This window comes from Streptopelia decaocto (assembly GCF_964273445.1).
Source record: "Streptopelia decaocto genome assembly, chromosome: 7".
Classification (NCBI taxonomy): Eukaryota; Metazoa; Chordata; class Aves; order Columbiformes; family Columbidae; genus Streptopelia; species Streptopelia decaocto.
The window spans coordinates 24,319,817-24,347,519 of record NC_138661.1 but is presented as its reverse complement, the minus strand read 5'-3'; the positions used below and the strand labels follow the sequence as shown (position 1 = coordinate 24,347,519).

The 27,703-nt window shown below is 43.9% G+C and overlaps 1 protein-coding gene and 1 long non-coding RNA gene across 8 annotated transcripts in view; one reads left to right on the top strand and one right to left on the bottom strand.

Moving 5' to 3' along the window:
- Positions 1-27,703, bottom strand: part of LOC309442178 — an 83,273-nt gene that overhangs the window by 24,928 nt on the left and 30,642 nt on the right. The gene's annotated exons all lie outside the window — the stretch shown is intronic.
- ESRRB (estrogen related receptor beta) overlaps positions 1-27,703 on the top strand; it is a 132,083-nt gene that overhangs the window by 73,818 nt on the left and 30,562 nt on the right. For 6 of the 7 annotated variants that reach the window (XM_082057786.1, XM_082057788.1, XM_082057787.1 and 3 more), the window contains 2 exons: positions 15,533-15,942; positions 26,624-26,740. In XM_082057786.1, the coding sequence (XP_081913912.1) occupies positions 15,533-15,942; positions 26,624-26,740 (527 nt within the window). Of the gene's footprint in view, positions 1-15,532; positions 15,943-25,241; positions 25,391-26,623; positions 26,741-27,703 lie in introns of those variants that run through there. The other variant, XM_082057790.1, reaches the window with a different exon arrangement.

The following is a 27,703-nucleotide window of genomic DNA, read 5'->3' as shown; positions in this document are numbered from 1 at the left end:
TTTGCAGATTTGTCAGGGACTTAAACACCTCAGCTATATTATGCACCAAAAAATGGAAAATGAACATTGATGTTCATGTTTGCACCAGCTTTGTGCATGGTCAGGAACAGCCTCCTCCAGCACTGGACTGCAGTGCAGTCCAGTCTCTGTGGCTCCCTTGCTGATCAGCCTGTTTTACACCAGGTTTGCTGTGAATGCCAAGGGGTGAGCAGCACGGCAGCTGGTACCTCAGGAAATCAGAACAGGCTGTTCAGGTATAGCTGGGCTGAGCAGTGATTTTTCTACAAAGTAGCTGCTGTTAACCCTATGGACTGAAATTCTCTCTGGGGAGGTGGCTAGTGCACCATGGGGGATGGTTTTGCTACTTGTAGCTGTTTTCGTTGGCAACTCGAGTTTCTGAAATTCATCCTGTTTAGAGAATAATGTGGGAAGTGAGAACATTGCTTGAGCATAGACAGTGTTTACCTCCTCTTTTCAAGCAGGATAGATGCCAGAGCTACCTAGAGCTTGGGCTATTTATCTGCTTAGGATGAATCCAAGGAAATAAATTAATCCCTGTTAGAGAGATCTTTTTAGGGAGCCTGTTGTTGCTGAATTTCCTCTCTGGACTGAAGTGCCCAGGGCTGACAAACATGTCACAGCTGGCAGCAACATGACTTCCAAGGGATGCTCAGGCCAGTGAATGTCACCTGGAGATGGAGATGTGTGAATGAATTCACTGTACCCCATAACTTGGAATGGTTGGGAAGGACCATCAATCTGCAGTGTCACTGGCAGGAGGAGGAGTGTTTATTAGTGTAAGTGAGGATTTCTGAGAAAGCCCTTTACTGGGAAAGAATTGTTTGTCTTGCTTTCCTTCCAAGGAACATTTGAAAGAAAAGTGTGTTTGAAGAAGGACTAGTTTAACACTAGAAGACAAGTATCCAGAAATCAAGTGTCAGGCATGGAATAGCTGCAGTGTTCAACATTTGGATGACTGTTGAGATCCTGAGGTCCAGTTCCTGTTCAGATCAATAGAAATCACAATTTAATTCCAGTAGTAGTTGAATCAAGGCTTAAATGAAGAGATAAGATGCTGTCCCAACTACCTGTGATTTATTTCCACTGTAGCTGCAAAATGCTGGGTAGGGTTCAGGTAGCAGGTAAGATATTATACTCAATTCCAACAATTTTTCCTCAGCAGGCTATAAAATGAAGTATTATTTTGTGGCTTACAGAGGTGCTAAGAAGAAGCAGTCCTTGCCATGAGTGAATGACAAAGAAGTTTCATTCAAGCTCTCATGAAAGTCGTTAAAATGTCCAGGTCAATTTTTGTAAGTTGATAGGGAGCCAGGGTTTCAAGTCTTCTGATCACATGCCAGCAGTGATTTCATTCTGATGCAGAAGGAATGGGGTAAAGCTTAAATGGCATCAGATGGAAAAGCAGAGCTGGGTTTCTCCAGCAGCGCTCAGCTTTCAAAACAGAGGCGTTGATTTTTGGCTGCAGGATGCTCCTTGACACATGGTTAATCCCTACCATGCAAAAGGACTGAGTAACACAGGATGACCATTTCATATGAGTTGATGGCACAGCTTCCATGGTACTCTGAATTTTCAGAACTCTTATGTAGGTTTTCAGATGATTTAGGTGTAATTTAATTGTCAATATCTGTCTCTCTATACTACCTGGCTAAAGAGAATAGCATGAAGTGTCAAAATGTTTCTGTGTACATTAGAACATACATACGTGTTTCTGAATGCATATAAATAGAGAAAAGAGACCTGTGGAGTGAAGCACAAGCAGACAGCTATGTGGAAGATAAAGGGAGGGGAGGTGCATGAAAATTATAATCTTGTTTCAGAGAATATTTTTTGTTCCAAAATACTATTTCATCCCAAATCTGGTTGCAACCAGTTTAAGTGGAAATTCCAATAGAATTTATTTTGAGGAAACTTACGATGTTTTGTTTCATTATGTTCCAGAGACAGCACACACTTGGTCAGATAAAGAACATGAGGCAACGCATGACAGGCTAAACAAAGTGCTAGGAACAAAGCAAAATTAAACATCTTATTTTCTTTAGATTTGTTTTGGAAGTCCTACAGTACAAAACATTGCCAAAATTAACCCAGTTCTATAATGAAAAATAATAGTATTTTTTAACAAAATTATTTTTTTTAGTTAAAAACTTCTAGTGAAGTGTAGCTCTGAAGGAGAACAGAAAAACTGATTATATGGTGATGTTGTCAGGAGGCAGTTGGTGTGTGAAATAGCACCTAGAGAGATGGAGATAGGATTAGGCAGTATTAGAGATAAGGTTATTGTGTAGACTGGGTCACACAGGACTGGGCTTAAGGTACAGTCAGATTCAGGAGGAGGTCAGAATTGGTTCTGTGTAGTACAGACACATTTGTGAAGCCAGTGGTTTATTCTTCTGGCTAGCTTGCATGCGGGAGAACACCAGCTACTCACACCACTTACAAAGGCAAATTTCTGAGCTGCACTGCTGAAAAAAGACGTTCGAATTCTGCTGATAATCTGGAGCAGAGGCCATCGTGTGAGCACAGGACTTATCTGTCCATCGTTCTGTTTAGCACATTCACCTGCACACTCCATTCTTTCGATCATAGTTGCTGATTAACCTTCACAATGTTCCCGTGAGGTAGGTCATTTAGGACCATATCCCTGTTTTTCAGTTGAGGAAGCAGTGTCTTGGAGAGCTGTGATGACTTACTGAAGTCCATGAGATCAATGTTGAGGCTGGAGTTAGACTTTGAGACATTTTGGCAGCATTTTAAGGGCTCAGTGCACTACACTTTGCTGTCCCACGTCATAAGCACAGAGCCAGTGGCTAGGAGTCCTAACATGTATAAGGGTCCTTAGAGTGCATTTGGGGCACGGATACCTAGTGGCTGGGGAGATGTGATGTAGGTGTACAATGGTTCCCAGAAACTCTGCTCCCAAGAGCGGGCTCAAAGAAAGGATGAGCACAGCGACAGAGCTGGGAGAGCAAGGTCTCCAGCATAGACCTGGCCAGAGGGAGATGGGTGTGGGACACAGGCTCAGTTTGCCAAGGGCAGAGGAAACTGGGAAGCTGGGCACACAGATGAAGTGTGAGTGTGTGAAGTTATAGATCCTGTCTTTATGCATCACATTGATCTCATTCAGTGTGTTATACTTAGCATTTCATTTATATAATGTCGGGGTGTTATATGGGGTTGTTTATTTTTAACTCATGAATGACTGGCAGTTTCAGTCTGGCTGCTGTCTGGTAATGAAATGGGAGAAATTTGTCCAGGTCTGTCAAAAGATTTTTGTCCAAAGATCTCTGGAAACTGAAATAAGGACTATTGACTTGACTATTTCTATTACCTTGTCACTTGGTAACCAAATCCAACACCCTCCCTCAGACACACTATACAGGAGGTGGTGAAAGCACTGACCACCATTTGCATCCGTTGGTAAACAGTTGTGTCGTTTTGTGATACATGTTACATTTCAATTAGGCATTTAGGTAGGAAAAGGAAAAGGGGCCAGGGTGCATTCTGCATCATGCAGTAGGAGTCTGGTGCAAAGCCAGCCAGCTGGTGAAGTACATCATGTGACCAGAAGAACTCGGGACTAGAAGCTGTCTCATAACCATATAGTCACACCTGATCTCGCGCTCGTGGCCACTCACGGACTTGCTATTTGTGCTATGTTTCCCATTGTAGACAGAGTTTGAGTGAAACCAGTTTGGTGATTTTGCAAAGGATTCCCTGATGTAAGCAGAGTGCTGAATCGGTAGAGACCAACACCTGCCAAAGATCCACCTCTTACCAGTCCCTCTGGATGCCCCTTTCTTGCTGTACCATCACCAAATTCTCCAAAGGCAGTTGAATTTCCTGCTATACTGAAGAATTGAGCAAGGACTAAGAAGGTAAACCTCCCTGCAGGTTTACACACAACACCCTGCATCCAGCTCTGGAGCCTACTGAACCCCGCTGGAGCTAGGCTACCGAACTTGCATTAGAAATGACCCTGTTTGCCCTGATGGGTTTGCAGTGCTCATTGCTGGCTTGTTACCAGACATTGATTTCCATTTCCCATTGCTCTGAACTCTTGCATGGCTCACACACAGTGAGCTCAGTCTGTCTGCTGTGAGCTGGCGGGGTTGTCCACTGGAGTGAATGTCTTTAGTTTCCAAGACCTCCCACTGTCAAAATATTTGGCAAAGCTGCATTGTAAATGGATTTGTGCTTCTGCCTATCCCTACCCCTTTTCCAGGTTGCTCACACCTTCCGTTCTGCACATGTCTGTTCCCCTTCAGCCCAGTCCTGTCTGTCCATCCTCTTTCTATGCATCTAATGGAGGTTGGTAATCCCGTTAGGTGCTTGCAGCAGGCGCTGCAGAATTTGCTTGCAAACGCCTGTGCCAGGTCGAGTGTCATTGCCAGCAGCGCTCTTGGCGGGATGAAGGTTGCATTAGTGAACAGTAATTGAAATGCAAAATAACATTTTGATCGAGCGAGCAGGCTGTTTATTTATCAGATCAATAGCCAAAATGCCCCATCTGGAGAAGTCAGCGTGATAATAAGTGATAGCATTCCAAGGGCAAAGGGAACAAGCACAGTCGGGAGGACATGCTGGTAGGGTGGGCTGGACTGGGTCACACTGGACCAGTGGTTGCTGAAACTTGCTTCTTTTTGGGTCTCTTCTTTGACCCTTCCTAGTAGCATCTGTGAAGGGTCCCAGACCTCTGGACAAAGAACAAACAGTTCTTAAATACGAGATCAGACAGAGTGCAGACGTATGCAAAATCATGTGAGGTCTTCTTCTCGTTGCTTCGCTGAACACCGGATTGTGACTGAACGTGCAGACTGCCAATGATGTAACTCGATTAGGCAGTATTTTTTTGATTGTTTGTTTTTGCGTTAGTGGATTATGTTTGCTATAAAGGTCTGAACACTCACGGTGATGATCTGGAAATATGAAGTCATAGTTTGGCTTCTGTAGTGAAGTTGCTGGAATGGTATCTAGGTGCATACATATAATGAGGAAAGGAGAGATTTGGGAGGGTGTGTGTGAGGAAGGAGTTTGTATGTATTTGCACAATAAATGCATTATGTGTATGCATACCTGCTATACATAGATATCCTACAGAATAAAGTTATATAAAATTTAAGCCTATCTGAGAAAGGTGCTATACAAAAGTATAGAAGCAGTTGTATAGCTTCTTTGTTGTTGCCTGACTGCCTGTCACTCTGCTTTGCTGTGTCTCTCTGTTGGCTTCTGCTTGTCTTTCAGTAGGGATGCTGAAATGGGGAACAGGGAGTGAAACTGAGGTTGCAGATCTTGCAAGCTTGTTGTTTGGTTGTTTGTTTTTATTTCATGCCCTAAAATAATAACAGGGAAAAGTGAAAACTTCCTAGGATGAGGAGATAATCTGTTCACCATGACAGAAAGGAATATTTTTGAATGACTTTTTTTTGGTAATCACGTTTAGTTAAATTTTCAAACATTTATGCCAATTTGGAAGGAAAATTGAGGAAATTTAAAAGTACTTTGCTTTAGAATTTGTTCAGGGTGGTTTTTTGTTGTTTTTTTGTTTGTTTGTTGGCTTTTCTAGAGAAATGAATGTGCAAGTTACACAGAGTGTTGGGGAAAATGATGTGCTCGTTCTGTTAAAGTTTTCAATCAAAAGAGTGGTTTGTTGGTCCTGGTCTTCTCCTCATGTATTGGTTCAGGCAAGAAAGAAAGCAGGACACTGCGGGGCCTCGGATAGGACTGAGCTTGAGTGGACTGGAAGCTGCTTTGTTGGTCAAAGGAAATGGGGACAAACAGTCTGGAAGCTGGATGAATGAAGTGGATTTAGAACGAGTCATAAGAGTTTGAAGCTGGAATTTGGGTCAGCTACAACTGGCTACTTAATATATGCAGTGTGTGGTAAGAGATCTGCTAAATACCTACAGAAGGTGGGGTTTTAAAGACTCAGCAAATCTGAACCTTGAGGTTATCTTAAATAGGTAGCCAAAGATAATCCTGTATATTACAGCAGTCTAAGGTGTGCAGAAGGAAACAGGGTGTTTCTATGTATCACCCATTCTTCTCAAACCTATGGTGCTTAAGAGGAGCCTCGTCTACAGGTACACCTGTCACGTACTCCTTTTCTCTGCTTGCTCCAGGGCTGTATCTCAGCCTCACAGTGTAGCACAGATTTCTCGTCTGTCCCAGACCCCGTGCAGTTCTCTTGTGCCTTCATCCCCACCAAGAGCACAACTCATTCCCACTTCCACGCTTTTCCCATGTTTCTGGGACATCTCTTCTATGTCAGATCTAGTGTTTTCTCTCATGCTGTTATCTTGCTTTGATACTATATAATTTTAGAAATGCTTTCTGGAGAGTCAGGGATAAAAAAGATTTCAAACTGAAAAGAACTAATTGCCCATTGTTATTTTCCACGCTGTAATTTATGTGGAACTAATTTCTGTCAGTTTGTCAGGATCTGTCTGGTTTCACGTAATATTTCTAATGATGAGGCACTTAATTATAGATTTCTCCAAGAGCTACAGGTGGAACTAGGCAAAGCCCATCTATTCTGTCTGGATTGTCTTGGCAAGGGTGAGAGAAAGAGGCAGACTCCCACTGCATCTGTAAGTTTTGAAGTGTAAGAAACAGAAACCATCAAAAAAAAGAAACCCAACATGTCAAAATCAAAAAATTCCTAAAAGCATCCAGAGTGGAGAACACACAAGTTCAAATTTTTTGTCTGAATAAACCTAGGGTCCTCTTTCAATAAACTAATATTCATAAAGAAATGTTAATTCTTAAGTCTCTTCTCACATTTGTTTCTAGAATGATGTCCTTGCTTTTTAGATATCTCCTATCCTAACTCCTTCCCCTAACACTCATAGGAATTAAGCAATATCTCTGGGTCTCGCTTTTTCCCTGCCATCGTTCATCATGAATTGTGGGCAAGGTTGAAGGGAGGGGTGCTTTCAATGGATATCTTGAAATGCAAGGAAGTACAGCCTGAAGAATTTGCATTGGTGGCAATTTCCTCTCAGAAACGCTAAGAAGGGTACTGAGGGAAATGAAAAGTCTCTGAGAGATGAGACAAGGGATCAGGCTGGGATGCAAAAATATATCTGATGTGAATGGCAGTGCTGGAGGTTTTCTTTTCCTTGCCTGGCTGAAAAGGTGGAAGCAAAATTCTGACGTACAAGTGTTTGAAGTGTGCTTTACTGAATATGTTGTTGTGTGGATCTCATTCACAAGTATCTGAAGGACACTGAAGGTCCTAAGAGAGATATAGATTATAAGTGCCCTAGATAGAGCATAAAGACGTTCAAGAAGAAATGAAGGTCTAGTTGAGCATTTCAACAGGGATTGTGTTGCAGCTTTGCTGTATGCAGGCAAAATCGTTGAACTAGTGTGAGCAGTGTTCCAGATGTAGAAATAGTGGGAGAAGAAGGTACACACAGCCTGGAAGGATGAAGCACAGAATGATGACATGGGGGGAAAAAGGATGGTGGTAGAACTTGGATAAATAGTGAACAGCAATTTAATCCTGGTCCTTGTTTTGCTGTGGTATCAACAGTAAGTATAAGCAGGAAGCATTAGCTCAAGTGCTAAAGCAATTCACTCTGGAGGGAGTGCAATTAGTATACCAGAGGGCAAGGTACCTTCAGAAGGCGATGTGTTAATAAGAGAGTGAACTGATATGTCACACCTCCAGATTAATTGTCACTTTGTCTGTGTAATACCTCTTACCATTTACTAACAAGAGTGTTGTCCTAGGGGTGAAGAGAAATTACAAGAATGAGGAGAGAGATGAAGGCTAGTAGGAAATCCATAATGTCTTCTGCCCATGAGAAGCCTTTTTTATTTATTAAGCAGCCGCCAGCCAGTTTGCTGCGGCAGCTTTCATCAGCGTGAGCTAACTTGGGCTAGAGAAGATCTACCAATATGTAACAGGGCTCTGGTTATGCAATGGGTCAAAGGGATAAAATGTCTCCTGGGCATTAGACAAGTGAATACTGTTTGTGTAAGAGCCAGAACATGAGCACTTGCTGTCTCCTTCTCCTTAGCTTGCAGAAGAGCCCAGCTTGAGCCTCCATTTCCCCTGCTGTGCAAGGAATGTGCTTGTCCAGTCTATATGGCAGAACTGGTTTCATCCAGTGACATACTTCAATAGGTCTCATACAACCCACTTGTCTTCAGGAATACCAGGGGAACTGACACCTGGAGACAGTTCTCTAGATAGGCTCTTGCAGCTGGGAAGCTGCGGGACTTTGCTGGCTTCCTTGTATATTTCCTTTTTAGCTTCTTCAGCCTCCTGACTCAAAAGTTCTTCACCTGACCCACTGTCGAATTATAAAGCATATAAAAAAAATCTATACCTCTCTTCAGAGAAAGGGTGAAAGGCAGGCCAAGTGTGATGCATTTTTACAAAATAAGCCAGGCCCAGCAAAGCCAAAAGCAACAGGAAAATATTGTAATTGGAATTAGGGTGGTGTAGCTCTTTAAGAATAAAGTGCTGACAGTTGGACATTATTACAACCTGGTAGTCCAGGTTTGTGAACTACAGGTTGGTATTCATGCTATGGAGTAGAAGTCACACATTGCTTTCCAATCCAAATAAGAGAGCAAGCTCATCAGCCTTTTGCTAAGTTTATGTTTGTTCTAAAGACAAGTATGTAGTATTTGTGTGGGCATATTGCAGGTAAGTGTCTTCCAAACAAGCTTTCTAGGGCTTGCCCTATTCTACGGAATAAAAGCATAATCCATGCAAACCAAAGGGAGATGCCACTAGCAAACATGACAGAAGTCTTAGAAATTATATCTGCACTCCACAGAAGAATACCTAGATTGATCTGAGGTTCTGACTCTCTTGTCCTTTATAGCACTGCAAAATTCTGTGATTTAAACAAAAAGCCTCTAAAGCCTGTGCACTGGTAATTTGGTGATTTATATTTATGATCATGCCTATCACCAATGTCCTAGTCAAATTTTTGCTTACCTACTGAGAGAAATGAAGTTTGCCCTGGGAACACTATGTGTTCCTATACAATAGAATGAGCCCAGGACAGCTTCCTGGCCTGTGGCTGGTATGGCTGAGTTATCCACAATTATCCACTGTACCAGAGTAAAGTGGCATATTGGCAGGTCCCATTATTCTTGGACTGTTGTGTGGAGAAGAGCTGTCAGTAAAGATGAGGAGTCTCTAGATTATGTTGCTCTCATTTGAAGTCCACGTTGAGGAGCAAAGCAGGAGCGAACAGTGGGTGTGCTGACCCCTTGCCTCCCTAGCACCATGGTGGGCATCCTAGAAGCAGAGCGGTGGGCATGGGAGCTTGTGTGTGCCCCCCATGGTAAGAGCAGGTCACCCAACAGGTGTCAGCAGCTCAGCTCCATGGCATTAACTCTTTGCATATGTGACCTAAAATTATGCTGGCTGTTATTGCAGCTGTCACGTCTAGCCTGCCACTGGGAAAGCATTATTTATTTCTGTCTCCTGTATCTAAACAAACCACGTGACAAAATTTGGCTTGTTTGTCAGCAACTGTGGGTTGCAAAGCTCTCTCACGTGGCCCAGAAAGGACACGAAGTCTGTGTTGCCCAAGTGGCATAATGGCATGAAATGCACATCTGATTTACACATGCAGTGCATGTTTATGTCATCTGGGCTAACAAATACTGATAGCAAAAATAGGCCTGTACTGGAGAAGACATTGGATGTTTTATCTCTGTTTAAATCATTGGTGTTTCTGCAGATTAAAGCTGCTTTGGTCTTTCACGGTTGGCTTAAAAATGTCGGTGCAAACAAAGTGTGCTGATGGCACAAGCTGAGGCCTGAGATGAGCAGGTTTATAGTGGCAGTCTTCTCAGGTTTTGTTAGTAAAGCTTGAATCTACTGCAAGTACTCCCTATTCATGGTCTTCAGGACTAAAGCGCCATTCCACAAGCACAGCTATAATACACCTGGAAGTTACAAGCTCTACAGGCATCTCACCTGCAGGGGTTTTCAGTTTTATGGTAGATCTTAGAGGACTTTAAAAAAATTGAGATTTCTTTCTGTCTGGAGTCTACATCTAGCTGTAAGAACCACTCAGAAAAACCTATTTCTGACCTTTTACATTTTTTCTTGTGCCCAGAATAGAGGTTTTGCTTGAGGAGGGCCTGAGTGTACTCTTGCTCCCCACTTCCCCCAGCCAACATTAGTCCTACAGCTATATTTCAGCATTCGTTTTATGGACAACATCAGTCTTGCTGTCGGAAGTCTCCAACATATTGGGGTTGGTGAGTCTGTGATTTTATCAGAAAATACTGGTGAACAGAGTGGCCTCCATGACAGAACTTCTGATGTCAGTTCCCCACCTTCCTCCAGGAAACTGAAGTATAGTGATGAGCTGTCCTACCCTTTCCTATTGAAGGTCACGTAATGAGGATCAGCCACTAGAGAAGCTCAGCAGTGTTTCCTCTCAACTTCCCTTGATCCAGTTTGAAATAGGGAGTGCTGCATGGAGAAGGTAGAGGGTCAAATACTTGGGTTTGCCTCAGCACTCAGATAGGATTAAGTTACAGAATTTTGGATGCCTTTAGCCGATAGAGAATTCTTCTGATGGACAAAAGTTACCTTCTATTACAAAGCCAGATATTATTCTGGCTGTCTTGTTAAGCAGGTGTATTTCCTCTTGAGTAAGGTGAAGTCTGAATTCCTGTAATCTTCATATCCAGAAGGGAGGTAAAGAGGTGAACATAGCTTCAAATTATTATGTCTGGCAAAAATAACCTCAAATACTATGCAGTAAAATAACCTTATCTGCATGGATCCTAAACTTGCAATCCTGCAAGTTAAAAAAAAAAATAAATGGGGGCAGTATTTACTGCCTTGATTTTATAACACTAATCTTTTGTCCCTTTCTCGTCCTGTCCATCTAGCAGTCTTCCCCTCTCTTATTATTGCTGTTGTTCTCAAGAGAGCCATTAAACTCGGAAGTAGTCTAGCCATTACAGAGAAACAGCAAAAGATTAAAGGCTAGAGAAGAATTGGAGGAACTTGTAACACTAACCCAACGTCACTGCCCAAGGGAGATAACACTGATGGACGAAAACCTGAAGTGCAATCTCAGCTTGGTCTAAACCTGCATATTTACATCCAGAATCACTGAGATCGGGGCACGCTTGTTTGAGGGCAGTTATAGGCATGTAAAGGCTAACAACATTGCTAGTGATAAACAGTAGTGGGTTTATGAAACAGGAGTACAGCAGACAATAACCTTTCTTGATACAATTAGGTAATTAGTGGGGAAAAAGGAATGCAGTGGATAGACTGTCTCTGGACCATGCATGGGCTTTTGACACAAAGCTGTGCAAGATCTTATTAGGGAAATTAGATCAAATTGGTTTTGATACAAATCCTGTGAAATGAATCATGGATTAGCTGACAGAGTGTAAACAGAGGGTTAGAGACAGTCTTTATCCTTCTTCAGAGGTGGTGTCCAACAGGGCAGTGTTTTGGTTTTAAACATTTGTTAGTGACCTGGAGCAAAATGTAAAAGGAACAGTTCTTGCATTTACAGCTGAAACAATTGAAAGATACTAGTAAAAAAAAAAAAAAAAAAGAGAGTAGGAAAAAAGAGGAGCCAGGCTGAAAAAATAAGCATTATTAACAACCTTTGGTAAACCATGTGGCAATTAGCAGCTTGTGGTTTAAAGATGATATTGAATCTACTTTGGAACAAGGAGAACCTCCAAATTTCATGTTGTGCAGAGCATGGTGGCAAAAGCAGCTTATGTTCAGAGAGATCCCAGTGAGACAGTAGCTATCAAATATATGAGCTGATGTGCAGCCTGATGTCTGGTAAAACTACTGCTCCGTTGGTCCATATGCTTGCCCGGCTGTGTGCTTTTTCAGAGTGACTCTCTCCTGCAGTGCTGTGGTATCACTCTGTGCAATTTGGGAAACCTTGCTACAAGAGAGACCCAGGCAAGTTGGAACAAATCCAGAGAAGGGCCACAAAGATGCTAAAGGGATTAGAGAGAATGACCTATGATGAGGAAAGGTGAAAAGAACGAAATGTTTAGAACCTCTAAGCCTGTTACTTGGGCACAGAAATAGTAACGGAGTTTCCTGTGCCAGCACGGAGGAGAGTTGGATCAAGTCTCTCTCCTTTTACATTCCTATTAAGGTAACTAGAGCTGAGCAAAATGGCTGTTCATCACTTTCAACTCTTTGCAAAAAACATTTAGCTATTCTTCTTGAAGTTCAAGTTGTTGTATTTCATTGCCAGGGGACACTCTGAGTCTGTTTAAAAGTCACCATGGGATCTCCATGAGACCTGCAGAAAGCCAGCGCTGGTGAGGCTTAACTCAGTGTGTGCTGCCCAGCAATAATCAACCACGCAAGTTGTTCAGAGACCAGAAAAGAAAAACACAAGTTCTGGAATGGCTGTAGTCATCTGAGCTATGGTCTTTGGTCTGTCTTGACGTTAAGGACTTTTGCCTCTAAAGCCTATGTTCGCACCTAACCAGAGCTCACGATGTATTACTGTCTCCCGGAAGGGAGCAGGAGCATCCTCAGCTGTAGGGATGTAGGGTTTGTTTCCATCCTTAATTCGCCATTAGTCACTGTTTGCCTGCCTCGGGGGTGAAGGCTCCTTAATTCAGGTTGTGAGTTGAGAAGTAAGTTGGTCCTAGGAGAAGACTATCTCCCCTCTTTTTAAAATTTTTTTTCAGTGGAGGGAAGTCCCTCAGTGGGTCCTCTTGAGGTCCTCTGTGAATTTTGGGCTTTTAAGAGACAGAAGCTGGCATTTGAATTCCACTGACTGAATCTGACAGTACAGGTCACCTCCTTGTCGTGCCTTTTCATAGTGTTGTCCTCTGTCTGCCCCTAACATTACAACTCTAACTCCTTTTACTGTGTAGTTCCTCAGTGCAGAACAGTGTTTTTGGTGGCTTTGCTTTCCATTTTGACCCTAATCTCATGTTGTTGTGCCAAATGATCTTCAAATTCTTACTACAAACACTTCTCAGGTACGGAAAGGTTCCAGAGTCTGGCCAGGACAGCAACTTCCAGCCTTGCTGTGAGATGCTGAGATCTGGTCTCAGCTAGCAAAGCTTCATCTTCCTCCACACAGGCAGCTGGCACTACACCAGGAGATCTACAAACTGTCTAGGTGCCCTGTGGGATGAAAGATGAATGCACCTGCAGCAATTCTTCCTGTAACAGCTCCGTGGCCTCTAGTCCACTGTGACCCCCTGGGCAAAGCATGAGCATTCATCAACTCATCATGCTGTCTCTGAGAGGGACCAAACTCTGGATTCCTCTCAGGTAACACCAGGCAAAGCAGCCGAGGAACGTGAGATGCCTGCCCATACTCTCAAGGTCAACAGTCTTGCCAAATAACAAACTTGGCAGATCGATCCCAGAGATAGCAGATGAGGTCAAACATTGAGGATGAAACAGAGAAGGGAAAATTAGGAGGTACTCAGGTCAAATGAGACCATAAGGATGCAATACTGCGAAGTTGATGCATCACAAACATGTACATTCATATTAACAAACACACAGATGTGATATATATACATGTGCACTCCAGCCTTGTGGTATCACAGAATATTTTGTCCTGTCCCCTGACAGGTTTGACCGTTTGGCAGAAGGAGTTGCCACAAATACCAGGTAAATAGGCTGAAACTGAAATAGAAATTACCCACATGACCATGGTATGGTAACTTTAAACTAGCAAAACTTCCAAGTAGTCAAGCATCCCCAGTCTGTCAGAATTCTTTGGACATATCATCAGGAAAATGCATATATTTAGGTTTTCTTAAGAGCCTTTGACAAATTATCTAGCTGAAGGGAAAATTTAACCTGTCAGGTTAATACTATTATCAATTAAAAAGTGTCTGAGACAGAAAATGCTAGACATATCCTATGCAGAAAAGAAAGAGAAGTCAGTTTTCAGCATGATAAACGTTAACACGAATCACCCACAAAGATCAGTGTTGTGGTGTTTCATCCATGTGTTAACGATCTGGCAAGTGGATGAACAATGAGAGTCTATGGATGACATCAAATTACCAAAGAAGACTGAAGAACTCCAAAGGATCCTAATGAAGCTGGGTGCATGGACAGCACTGTTGACTATTGCAAAACATTGCACACCATAAGGCATTAATTTGATTTTTCATAGACCTTAATGGATTCTAAATTAACTATAGCAACTCAGGAAAAGATCTGAGGATTGCAGTAAGTAACTTGCTGATATTCTCTGTTGAAGAAATTGTAACAATTTAGATTTTAATTTAAAGAGAAAAAAGCAAACAGCGTAAGGAGTTATATAGTAGATAGGCTGAAAATAACATTGAAAATATGATAACGTCAGTAGGTAATTGATGACGTGCCTTTGTCTTGACTAGTGTCCAGACCTTCAGCTGGAGAAATGATGGAGCTGTGCCAGTTTCATGCTACTGAAGAGCTGGCTCATTGAACTCTGTTCTAGACTGAACAGAAATAGCAAGACTAGAGGAAGTTCAGAGATGGATGATGAAGCAGATAAGAGGTCTGCAAAAACTTCTGCGTGACGAACAATTATGTAGATAATGAAGAGCTGAATGAGGAGAACATGGCGAAAGCATGTTTCTTGAGAAGGAGAGTCAGGACATGTTCAGGGAGCCTGAAAGGCTGCATTTACAGTATGGGCAAATAGAAATGAGGTTTTTTGTTTGTTCATACAGTGCACAAGTAATCCCTGGAACTCATTGCCATAAGATATAATAAAAATTAGCAGTGCTCTAAAAAAAATACTGAACATTTATATAGGAGTAAGACTGTCTGTAACTACAACAAATAAGAAGAGCTTGCAAATTTGGAAAAGAAGCAGTCCTTTCCATATACTTAAGAGCATAAACCTCTCTCTAAGAAGTGGGAATTTGAGAGAAGTATCACCGTGCAAAAGTCTTATAGTAGTAAAATGAAGAAAGACTAAGATAAGCTGGAGGAAACTTTTGATCAGATTATTTCCCTTCAGTTTCTAAGCTCCCCTTTTTGTGGTGATAGTGAAGTGGGGATGCATGAAAATTAATCAAAGACTTCTGTATTACAAATGAAAATCCAATCTGGGCAAGCCCTTCCTGCAGGGTCTGCTAGTGAACTTTTTAGTTAGAACCAGGGAAGCACATCCTGAACTAACCAAACATCTTTTTTACCTGGTCTGCCACAGACAGACTCATTTCTTCTGCTGTCCCAGGGTTAGATTGTGCTCTAGGCAGATTGTGCCTCATCAGCACTGATACCCCTTCCCAGCACTGCAGCCTTTGAAAAGCCCAAAATTGTCATCTACACAAATAGCCTTTATTCTAGCGCGAGTTTGTAGGGAGTAGGCAGGCTGTTCTTAGTGAGTTGTACTGATATTCCTGAAGGAGAAGTACCTGGGCGGGGGGGGTGGGGTTTGAACTGCCTAAGCCAACTGGAGTTAGACTGAGGTGGGAAAAGGAGGGCTGTCATTTGACCAACCTGGAGCTGGATTTGGCCAGGAGGCCGCTGAGTGCCTTTGCTCTCTCCCTGCAGGCTGCTCGGCAGAATGGCCACGGAGGAGCGGCACCTCTCCTCCAGCTGTGGGTCCTTCATCAAGACCGAGCCCTCCAGCCCATCTTCTGGCATCGATGCCATCAGCCACCACAGCCCGAGTGGCTCCTCCGACGCTAGCGGTGGCTACGGCATCGCCATGGGTGGCCACCCCAATGGCCTAGACTCGCCACCCATGTTCAATGGCACGGGGATTGGCAACGGGTCCTGCCGTAAGCGTTACGAAGACTGCGCCAGCGCCATCATGGAGGATTCGCCCACCAAGTGCGAGTACATGCTCAATGCAATCCCCAAGCGGCTGTGCCTGGTGTGCGGGGACATTGCTTCTGGGTATCACTACGGCGTGGCTTCCTGTGAGGCATGCAAAGCCTTCTTCAAGAGGACTATTCAAGGTATGGTGGGAAGGGAGGGAAACTGAGATAGTCACTCCATAGCAAAAAAGGGAGACGGCCCTAGACATTACTGAGACGGCGGTGTTGCCATGTTATGTAAAAGGGGGCAAGGGAGGGTGGTGTAACGCACCTAACCCTCCATTCTTTTGTATGCCGCCTCTCTCCTCCTGCGCAACTCTGGTCCTTCCAAATCAACCTGAACATGAAGTTAGGCTCTGTGGCAGTAGGAACCTTTGCCAAGTTCCTAGCCTGGCTGGCTACCAGATCTGGGCATCTGGCCTAGCGAATCTTCCTGCCTCTGCAAGTGGCACTGATACCCTGATGATGTGGCTGCTGGTGTCATGAAGCCTGGAAAGGAAATGCTTTACATTTTAAAGGTGGTTTTAAGGCCCATTTGATGAGTGGATGCCCCTGTCTAGCGAAGGCATCTCTTTAAAGATGTCTGCACCTTGAGATGAAAGCTCCAGCATTACAGAAGTGGGAGAGGTTCTTACTTTGTCCTACCAGTCTTAATTTGTGGCCATGGACTCCATACAGACCTCACCACAAGGCTCAACAGGGCACTTGGATGACAGTCAGTCCTGTGTTCCTCCTTTTCCAGCTCCACCAGCCCTTTTCATTAGGATGCAACTTCTTTGATGATAAAAAAATTAGGCACTGAAGGAGGTAGAGATACCCAGTTTTTGTCAATCTTACTGAGGATAAGAAATTCCTCAGGTGATTTGAAAACTTCAGTGCATGTATGTGTAGATGAATTGCAGTGCATTGCTCCTGCATGTACAGTTCACGTATGAGGTGTGCGGCTGTGTCCTGACTGCCAGAGGTACACTGCACATGCACACATACAGGTACAGCAGTGCAGCCAAAAGCAGGAGTGCATCCAGCCAAACTCCAATAACCATGGATGCTTGGATATACTTACACAATCAGACCCCATGTGAGCAACATGCCTGGACGTACAGATACTCCCTTTATTTGCTGTGCTCTCTAACTGGAAAAAAGACAGGATCATTCACCTTCCAGTGAAAAGCTCATTGCATTTACCCAGTCATGTGTGTGTGTACTTGACTGCTGGTCGGGTCAATCCACCACACCAGTACTTCCTTGTCTCCCATGGAATAAAAAAAAATGCACGTGTAGGGGGAGCACTCATTTTGGTTTTGTTCATTGAATGGGCCTATTACACTCTGTCACTGAGGATGTTTCAACTCTGGAGCGGACAGAGCAGTACAGGGTGCAGTTCAGTCTGTGTTTTCTGCAGAGTTCACTATTTCTGGCTTAATTTTGTAGATTCTAGTTGTCTGTCCTTAACATTATCCACCTGTGGAAGTAGTCACTCTGTATTGCCCCACTGACTCTTCCTCTTTTATTATGCTCTGTGGAAAGTGTGACCATCTCTAGAGCACTGGCCTGTTCCTTGGCAGGGTTTCTGTGATTTACCGTTGCTGAATCTCCTGTGATTGAATGTGAACTTTTACTTGGACTTCTGACTGTCAGCACTGACTCTGTCCCTGCTCCAGCACTTGGACCCATTCCCAGTGTTTCTTTTTATCACATTCAGGTGTTAAAGGAGGGACAGGGTAGTAATCTGAAGCAGAGCTGTAGGGGCTCCTTAGACAGGAAGAGACTGAAAAACTAACCCCTCATGGGAGTGATACTGGAGCATCTCCCTGGCAGAGCAGAAGAGAGGCCTAATGTGAAAAGAGAGAAAAAGACCTAAGAACTTTTAGAGCATTTTCAGAGAAAATAAAAAGATGATGATGCAGGACAGCAGTAACTATGGCCTGCATCAGCCTGAGTGATGTGTCAGCTCACTTAATCCCAAGAAAGGAAAGCACTTCTTTCCAACCCCCACTGCCCAGAACAGCCATATTCTCCCTGTGGTTCCCTAATTGATTGCTTGTTAACATGTAACAGATGGGGGAAAAGAGTAAGCAGAGAAGTCTCTCACCCTGTCATCAGCTTGGGCTGGCAACTGAGGTACCAAAATGCTTTTATTCCCAAGAGCAGGAGAGTTGAGAGTGCTCCACCCAGGGGTGAGCAATTTTAGCTATGGAGCTGAAGGCTGAACCCAAGGGAGTGGGCAGCAAATAGGGCTGTGGAGTTTGGTTGAGTCAAGAAAATGCATCATTCCCCAAGGCTCTGCTGGGTGCATGGGATACCCAAGCACAGCCCTGGATATTGCAGGGGAAAGGAGTCTAAAGATCATGCAAAAGAGACAGTGAGTGGCAAAAGCATCTCCAAAAGGCGTTCATACTGCAACTCTGTTACATTCAGTAGATGCGTTAAGTATATAACTCAATAAGTGGGAAAACATTCATCCAGGCTGCCTAACATGGATAAAGAGTGTGCAGAAAGCATGCAGATGTGTATGTTGTACAATCACATTCCCTGCTAGTATCAAAAGACTTGCCATGATTCTGGTACCTGGGAATGGTGTTGTCTCAATGCTTTACTCACAAAGATGGAGCTATGACCCCAGGATTTTCCAGGTACTCAGGAGATGCAGTAGGTAAATTCATCATCAGATTTTTGTGGTCTTGCACCAGCCACTTCACTTCTCTCTGCTTGGGTATTGAAAGACGAAAAAATAGGGACTGTTATGAGAGTACTTAATCTGGTGGCCCTACCTTTGGTAACTTTATTAAGTAATAGGTGTGCATGCTGCTATAAAATGGCTCTAAATCTGTCTTGGATTATTACATTCCTGCAGCCCTTTCTAGATACCCCCGATTATGAAGCAGAGCTTCATGCTAAGTTCCCTCTCCAACTACCTCCCTCTCCTGCTACAAATGACCCCTGTCTGCCTATTGTTTTTGTAACTGCATTAACTCATGTAAAACCTGCATGTCTTAGGGTAGGAAGATCTTGTAATAGCCTCTCCACCCCACCTGCTGCTGCCACAGCAGTGAGAAGAACAGGCATCCAAGCTGTGAATCTTCTTTGAGCCTGGCAGCTCCGCAAGTCACTTTCCCCCTTAGCCAGGTGAGGCCAGGCTGTCCTGGACAGCATGAGAGCTGTTGCTTTTCAAGTGATGGGGAGAAGATAAACTGAAAGCCAGCATGGACATGGCTGGTTATCTCTGAGGTCACTACTATAGCTATTTGGGAGTTTTCTATCAGTAGGATTTTTTCAAACGAAATCAGAATTTTTGCCAGGTCAGATTTTCCCAGGGAAAATTTTGATGATAGGAGAAAAAAAGAAGTCAGGAAAATCCAAACCATTGATTCATTTCATGCTGAACTGGAGTGGTTGGTTTTGCTGAACTAAGCCAGATAGACACAACACATCCTAACCTGTCCCACAGATTATGGGGGAGGTCACACCTGTGACCTCTCTCATATTGTGTTACATGGCCTAAGAGAAGAATCAAGGCCTGGAAACCTGTGTGTCGTTTCCACTTTGCAGCACTGGCAATGCTTGAGATGGAAAGGTGGAAATCTGAGATGAAATGACAGCACACACCACTGGGCTACAGACTTTTCTCTCTGAATGTGCTGTTTTGAATCCCAGGGCTGGACTTCCCGTGCTTTGAGGCAGAGTCAGAAGTTCTGAACAGACTTGAAGCATTTTCAGTCAGCTAGGCTGGCTGACAAAATTTTAATCCTATTTCTCTATTGTTATATTGCCTTGTGGGAACTGTGCTTTGGGTCCCCATTATATTCTGGTGGCAGTCTGCATTTACCTCCATGATGCAAGTGTCCTTCATAAAAACATGTGCCATGGGCATCACCTGATTTTGTGAATATTGTGGAAGGTGCAATCTAGCAAAGGTAGGAGAGAATCTGAGTTTTGGGCATGTTGAAGTGTGCTGCTACCAGTGTTTAAGAGAGATCTGATTTGAAACCAAGGATTTCATATTAGTTGAGTGTAATGGAATGGGTCAGTTACATGAAAGGTAGAGTGTTTTGGATGTTTAGAACTTTTAGAATTTTTAGTCCATGGAAATCCTAACTAATCCTTTCATCCAAATTTAGGACAAAGGCAAATACTGGATTTCTTATGGGATACAAATTCTTAATCTAATTCTACTCTATTCCTTCTTTTAATAGTTTGTTCAGTAGATAGAGCATTACATATCAGTCAAATATATTGTCATTATCTTTTGTTCATCGGTCGTTACAACTGGTGGGTAGTTTTGCCTATTCTGAATATTAACTAATAATAGTACTGTGTAACCATATGAGCCTTTTATTATTCAACATATTCATGACTATGACTACCCTTCATCTATTTTTCATCTTCAAGTAGTGAAAATTAAGGCTATTTCTAAAATGACCCATTAATAAAAAGTAAAAGCTTAAAGCTCAGCAAAATAAATCTGACTGAAGTTTTCCCTCTCTGATCCTTGTGAATCATCTCATCGTGTGCTTGGAACTCGTAAGGGGTTACAAGAAGACTTGCCAGGAGTGACATTGGGGAAAACTGGTTATTGGAGAGCTGGAGAGAGGAGACGCATTTACTGTCATCTTCTGACTAGGCAGGTTACGGATCAGGCAAATTGCCTGCATCTGTGGATTCCCTGCTTGAGTCTTGCAGGCTTCAAACTCAGTGAGTGTAGCAATACAACTGCTGTGCTGGGATGCCCTTACACCAATAAGGGGCTTAAAATGTGGATAATGCAGCTCAGGAGACTTGTAGGGATTTGTAACAGGCTTGTAACAAAATCTGTAGTCTTCCAGAGCTTCCTGGTTGTCATGACAGTGAGAGTAGCTCCTAGGAAGTCCGGAGGAGCAGTTCAGAGAGTTTGCTCATTTTCCTGAGCAGAAGAGCATTACTATCCACGGGATCAGCAAAGGGCCTGTGAGATGCAGAAAGGAGGTTTTATGGCCCTACAGTAGCAGCCATGGCAGCCAGGTACTGTCCTGTCCTTCTGTCCTTCTCAGAAGTGGGCCCACTGCTTTACAGGTGGGAATTCAGAGCCAAAGACTGGGATGTTCTGACCTTTCCAAAAACTTTTGAAGAATAGCCAGGGAAGGTGCAATGTTCCCCAGATCTAGTGCCTGCACACTCTTTGCTATCCACAGCTCCAGCACTTGGATTCAGAAAACCAGCTCTGGTGCAACTCAGCTCCATTAGTCTTGTGTTTTCTTTTAGCCTCAGTGCGTCTGTACAGAGAACTGTGTGGAAAGATCTTTTCTGTGGAACTTCTGTGCAGTATTTCTGTGTCAGAAACCCTACAGACAAACTTGCTGCCAGTAGGTAGCCCCAGGGCCCGTCTCCAGTGTGTTGTGTGAGCAGGAGGCTGATGTGAGATTGTGTGCAATGTCCATGTCCTCTCTCAGGGAGCAGGAGTGCCACCCGGAGGAGGTCAACAGTGCTGGTGTTAACATACAGCTATGTGCTTTTCCTCTCATAGACTCAAGAATCCTGAAGCCTTGATCCTCACATTTCTGCTTTTCTTAATGTGTAAACTGCATTAAATAAAATTTTGGTTAATCCAAACAGTAGAGTTTATCTCACCTGCTTTTCCAAAGTCTCGTTTTCCTGCAAATGATAAGCACATGTGCTAGGGTGGTGAGCTTTTGATGGAGTTTTTTGCTTGTGTTGTTGGGTTGGTTTGGGTTTTTTTTAGTGGGTTTTGGGGGTTAGTTGGTTTGTTTTGTGGTTTTTGTTTATTTGTTTCCAAAAATAGGAGCCTCTACTGATGCTTGTATATACTGAGGCACCTAGAACAGGGTCATGTCCCTGGACAGCCCTGCTGAAAATCAGGTCACTTATTCAAGTGCCTAAATAGAGATTTAGAGGTCCAATATTTTAATCTCTTTCTTTGAAAACTGTGGCTTAAAAATTAACCCCTCTTACCTCATGCAGATCCTTGGAGAGATTTTCATCTGATTTTCGCAAAGTACCTCTCCTTACACCAGGACTCGGGCTGTGATGCCTCACTTAGAAGGGCTAATTTGCGCAGAAGATAACAGAGAATCCTCTCCATGCGTATTATCAGTGTTCCCCGTCCTGGTGCAGGAGGTCAGACTGATGCCGGCTGAGGGCAGGGGAACTGCTGGTCTGGCACTGCACTCACTAAGGGCCTTTCTACAATTTTCAGGTCCCTTTACACTGAGACACCCAAATGATCTTTTTACCTTCGGAATCAGAGATAAAAAGGGTTCTGGACAAAAGCTTGTGGGTACTGAAATCAAAGTGTCATCAGAGCTAGTGGCTTATTGAAAAGTCAGGTTGCTTTCTCCTGCAGACTGTCCCAGTCACGCAGAATAGCTGTACCATGGAGGCATTATACTGACTGCCTGATAGGGCCTTCCTAAAGCTTTGGCATTTTGCAAGCAGTTCTTGTAAAACAAAGAACAAAACAAAAAACCCACAACCAACCAATAACAGCAACAAAACAAGGGGGCAGTGTAAGAATTGTTATAAAAAATTGGGATAAAAAGAAATAAATGCATGAGTTGAGGTGCCTGTAAGATAGATTTCCCTGGGAATTCCTGCTCTCAGCCCCCGAGCCCCAGGGGACCAGCAGAGAGTGGCACCACACCTTTGATCACAGCTGCAGCATGCTGTATCAGATCACTAGGGTGAAAGGCATACCTTGAATGAATGGAATTTGGAAATTAACAGCAGATATGTCAGAATCTGGGTTTTTCCCTGAAACTCAGGAGATGCTGCAGTCATCTGGTCTTCTGTGTGAGTCACCCAAAGAGATGAGACGTCTGTGTGCAGCAGTGCAGAGCAGGACAGAGTATGCAAGGAAGGGAGAGGAGAGGGAAAGAATGGTGAAAAGTGGTGATGAAGAAGAAACCAGAAAAATATGAGAGATGAGGGGTTTTCCTCAGAAGTCAGAAGCTGAAAATGTTTTAGCTTTAAGGACTTTCTTGCCTATTTCTACCTAATGTTTTCTGAGTTTCTTTGTAGAAAGGCAGGATCAGTCATCAGGAAGCGGGTTGTGCTCTCAGTGCTGCACTTATTCTGAGCTCAAGTCTGCTGAGGAGGCCTGTAAAAAACTTAAGCAGGAGCTGGGTTGGACACTACTGTGCTCCCCAAGCTCAGGAAGACGTTTCCCTCTTCCCAGTCCCTCCCCTTCCAGAGAGGTATGGTGACTATGGGGTCTCTTGAATGACTAAGCTCTGGTGTGCAGTTTTCAGGTGTTCTTGTTGTGTGCACTGGAAATACTGTTCCAAACTGTTTAACAGTCAAAGATCTAATTTTACAGAAAATAGGGTAATTTTGCAGTTCTCCAGCATAAAAAACATGATCTATCACCTTAATAGTCCTTGGCTGTTTCTAAGCATCTCCCATATAAAGGCTTTAAAGTGCAGTTAGACCTTAATGAATCAAGACTCATGATGTCCCCAGAAGGTAGATTTGGTGCTTGTTTCAATTTGCAGACAAGCGAACAGGACATAGAGAGGAAGTGATTTGCCCTCCAAGGCCATATATGATGGCTTAGAACAAATCCAAACTCTGAGCTGATCACCCACCACTTGATTTTCTGAAGCCATTTTTTAGGTAAATCTTGTGCCATGGCATCAGTGAGGTCCTAGCAATTTTTTCAGATTGAATGTAAATATAGTCTAAGCCAAGGAAATCTTTTGTAACTAGCAACAGTTCAAAGTGAGACCTTGTCAATTAGATTATCCCATTTTCTGCCCTTTCCTTCTGAGTCACATAATCTACATTTCACAACACACAGAGGCTTGGCTCAAATTTTATACTTGCATACAGACTCGTCCAGATGCACCCTTGTGTGCTGACACTCTTCTGCAGGGCCTTGCAGCAACCTCAGCCGCTGCAGTGACGGGGAAGCTCCCTCTGAGCCCCCCGCGCCAGCAGCCAGGCTGGTGGTGTGACCGCCAGCCACTGGGAGGCTGCTGGAATTCTGATGAGTTAATCTCATCACTCTATCACAGGGCACTTAGAGAAATTACAGGGAGCTGTGAGCAGCTCACTGTGCTGGCAGCCAGCCCCAGGACCCATAAAAGAAATTGAGACACACACACACAAAAAAAATAAAATAAAAAAAAAAAATCAGGGAACTTTGTTAAAGTTTTGGAAATGACAGTTTTTGCTTGGGTAATGGTGATTGTGCCTTCCCTGGTGATGTCCCTGTTTCCTGCAATAATGGCTGGTATTGCCCCCAGCTGTAGCTCTCAATCCCTGCAGCACAGGGCATGTTTTGGGACCTGATTTAAACACCATTTACTTTGGCAGCATTGTCTCTTGTGAAGAGGGTGCAGTGGGCCTTACCTCTAGTATTGGCACCTGTAGAGGTGGGCAGTACGATACAGCTGCTGGTGCACTTTTCCTTTAGGCTGGGCTCAGTGTGTGGCAGGGGCATGTGAGCATGTATTCAGTGTGAAGGCAATAAGCCCACTGAACCAGGACGTCCCACCAGTTCTGAGTGTATTTTTTCATTTCTGCTTACCAACAAACCACACAGCCGCTGCACTACATGGTGGCCACTGCTTTGCCATCCAGGAAAAGGTGCTTGCCCAGTGCCCGTTTCCAATACTTCTTCTTGTCAAGGGGTCCATGGACTGCAGGCATGGGGAAGCTGGGGGATCTGCTTGACAGAGTTTAGAGGGACCTTGAGCTGCCAGATGAGGGCTATCACTGCCTCTGGTTGCTATAAGGGCTCAGTGGGCTTGGTGGACTGTCTCTGTGTAAGGGTGCAAATTTTTGGCCTTGGGACCACAAAACATGAAATCTTACATCTCTCCAGAACTCTGGTCCTGGCTTTGGTGAGAAAGGCGGGCATTGACACTAAGGCAAAACCTTTCAAAGTGAGACTCTGTTTGAGTTTTATCCCAGGTTTGTTCCTGCTCTGTTCCTTCCTGTGTGGGGTACAGCAAGTATCCGATCATAAGGTCAGGGCCTCTGTGCTCATGGGTCTGTAATATGCTGGAGCCCCGTGTCTAGAGCCGGAATTTGTTTACTACCTTGAGATCAAGCCTGAATCTCAATTTCCAGCTCTCTGAGAACCTTGATACATTGCTGGCTATTGAAATTCAGGTGCTGCGCAATGACAAAATACAGTCTGAACTTGTGCAGCACACTCTGCTTCTGCAGACAAACTGCATTTTAGGGGCAGATGAGCATTGGTGAGGAATGGAGTGGCTAGGCTGGAGCTTAGGGACAAGTTGCAAGTCTTGTGACAAAACAAGAGGTAAATTTTTACAACTAGCAGGCAGATCACCTTTGGGCTTTGGGGGTTGTGTGCTCCCAGGGCTTCACCCAGCATGGGCCAAGTATAGTGAAATAAATAAAATGGTGCTTTCTTCCTTTTGAATCTGTGTTCTGTCTTTCCACTCAGATTCCCAATGAATGGGCTTTCCAACTGCTTAGTTAGCCCCAAGGTCTAATCAGCACTTCCAGAGACTGGTGTGTATCAGATTGTTGGTCTTTATTTAGAGGAAGGATCTTGCACAAGAACACAGAAATCCATTACAGAAGTAGGAACAAAAATCAAGTCCTGACCTAGTGCCACTAAACTGTAAGTGCTGCTTCTTAATCTGATAGTATATGAAATCCATACTGTGTGTTCTCTCGGCGCTTACCTACACTCCTCCTTACAGTTCTGATTGAGCTCTTGAATCTCAATTTCCTGCTCTAAACCACTAAACCAACTTTTAAATTCATCTTAACTGACTATAGAGCTTAAAAATCTTTTTCAGAGCTGGCTGATTTACCCAGTAGCTAGATTGCCTTAAATGTATTGTCATTGTCAATGCATCACTGTCAAGCTTAGATTTCCAGTCCTTCTCCGCAGCAAACATTGAATAACCCTCTTCAGAAACATCACCTCTGAAGTGAATGGCAGGATGGAGACAGCCATTTCTGTTTGTTGTCTTCTGGGATTAAATAAGTGTTGCATTACACTGTGATCCAGCATAATTTCACTTAGATCTTCATATCAGACCCTTGCATCCATGTTTCAGTTACATTTTTGGCTTATGATAAAATACAGTGTGACCTGAAATAAATTTGGGATACTTCTTTCCCTGTTTTGTCTCAGAGGTGGTGTTGTGAGGCCATCATAAATGAAAGGGAATGGGGAAAGAAATGCTGATGCTCTGTGCAGAGGGATGAGAGGCAGGTGCACAAGGACTAATAAAGTAGAACTGGAAGGATTTGCATAGAGAGCCTGTGTTCATTTTACAGGACATCTTATCCATCTTTCTCAATCCAGTATCCCAGCTGGCAGGAGGAAGGAAAGGAGGAAACGCCATCAGTGAGCTCCCTTGTCCCCCAAGCAAGGCAAGAAAGGACAGGTGACATCCATCCCACAGACGTGAAGCAAGACTGGCAGCAAGGGGAGTGCTGCTAATGTCTGAAACTGCTCCCATTCTCAGCCCTGGACTTCAGGGAACAGGCCAGGTTATAAGGGATGCAGCAGAAAGGATGATGACGTCCCTGGAGGGCACATAGTACCTGAAAGCCCAGCATTGCGTTCAGCCCCTTGGCTGGACAGGTTTCTCTCAATATTTAGAACAGTATTGCTTTTTTTTTTCTTCTGAAATGTGTTCTAATAAGTAGTTCAGGCTCTCTAAGAGAGTCAGTCACATCAGCCAGTTGTGGTCTCAGAGTATGTATGTGTGTAAATGAGTGAGCAAACATACAGCATATACAGACTGATGGTGGTGGGAATATCTGGGCACTAGAGCTTGTCCCTGGATCAGTGGGGAGAATGTGGTTCCTGAGTGACCATCTCTGTGTTTGATTGCAGGGAATATTGAATACAGCTGCCCGGCCACCAATGAATGTGAGATCACAAAACGGAGGCGCAAGTCCTGTCAGGCCTGTCGCTTCATGAAATGCCTCAAAGTGGGGATGCTAAAAGAAGGTAAGACAAAGAATCTCCTAGGCTAACTACATGCTTGCCCTCCCTGACTTTCCGAAGGTATATTTTTACAGACTTTGGAAAAGAGTCAGAATGGGCAGTGACCAAGAGGGCAGTTCAGAGAGAAGAGTGGTTCTAGTCAACACCCTCATGCTAGGGTATTACTTCTAGCACTTGCAAATTTGACAAATAACTAAAAACTGGCTTTGCCAGACTGTTTCCTTTCCCAAAGGAACCCCAGGGTGGAGGGTGTTGCTCTTCTTGTCCTCCAGGTCATTCTGCAGTGTTGGGGAGGGGAAGCTCTTGTGTGATCATGACTAGGCTGGCTGGGTTTTGTAGGGGAAGGATGGAGTTAATGTAGAGCTGTAGCACAGTCTCCACTCAGGAGACTTTCTGAAGATGGTGGGTAGCACAGGTTTGTCTGGTTTGTGGGTCCCCTGCCCTGCATGCTCAATCTGTGTTGTGCTCAGCCTATTGATCTGTTCAGCACTCTATGAGCAGTGTTCAGCTTCTCACATGTGCTGCTTTTCCTCCCCTCACTCCCTCCCCAATCCTTGTCCATTCAAGGTGAACCACAGGGAATTCAGTGGCAATTAAACACATTCTTATGGATTGACTTTAAAGCTTTGTTTCCCTTGGGTCCCTCTGGGAGAGGCAGGGAGGGGAGGAGGGGGAAGGAAGGAGAAGCATTGCATGTAACTCTCTGCATTGCTGTGCCTGGCAGACATGGTCCTCTCAGTTTAGCCACAAGGAACAGCAGCTGGCGGTGGTCTGTGCAAGTCCTGTATGCTTGACCCAAGATGCCAGCGTTCAGCTTGCTTCCAAGTCACATCATCATAGCAGCTGGTGATGAATTGTACCATGTCACTCAAGTGCGTCTTCCTTTGCACTAAGGGTCTCTCATTTTTTGAGGGGCAAGTTGATGTCAGCCAGTGTTGTTAAGTATGTAGATTAGATGTTAAACCC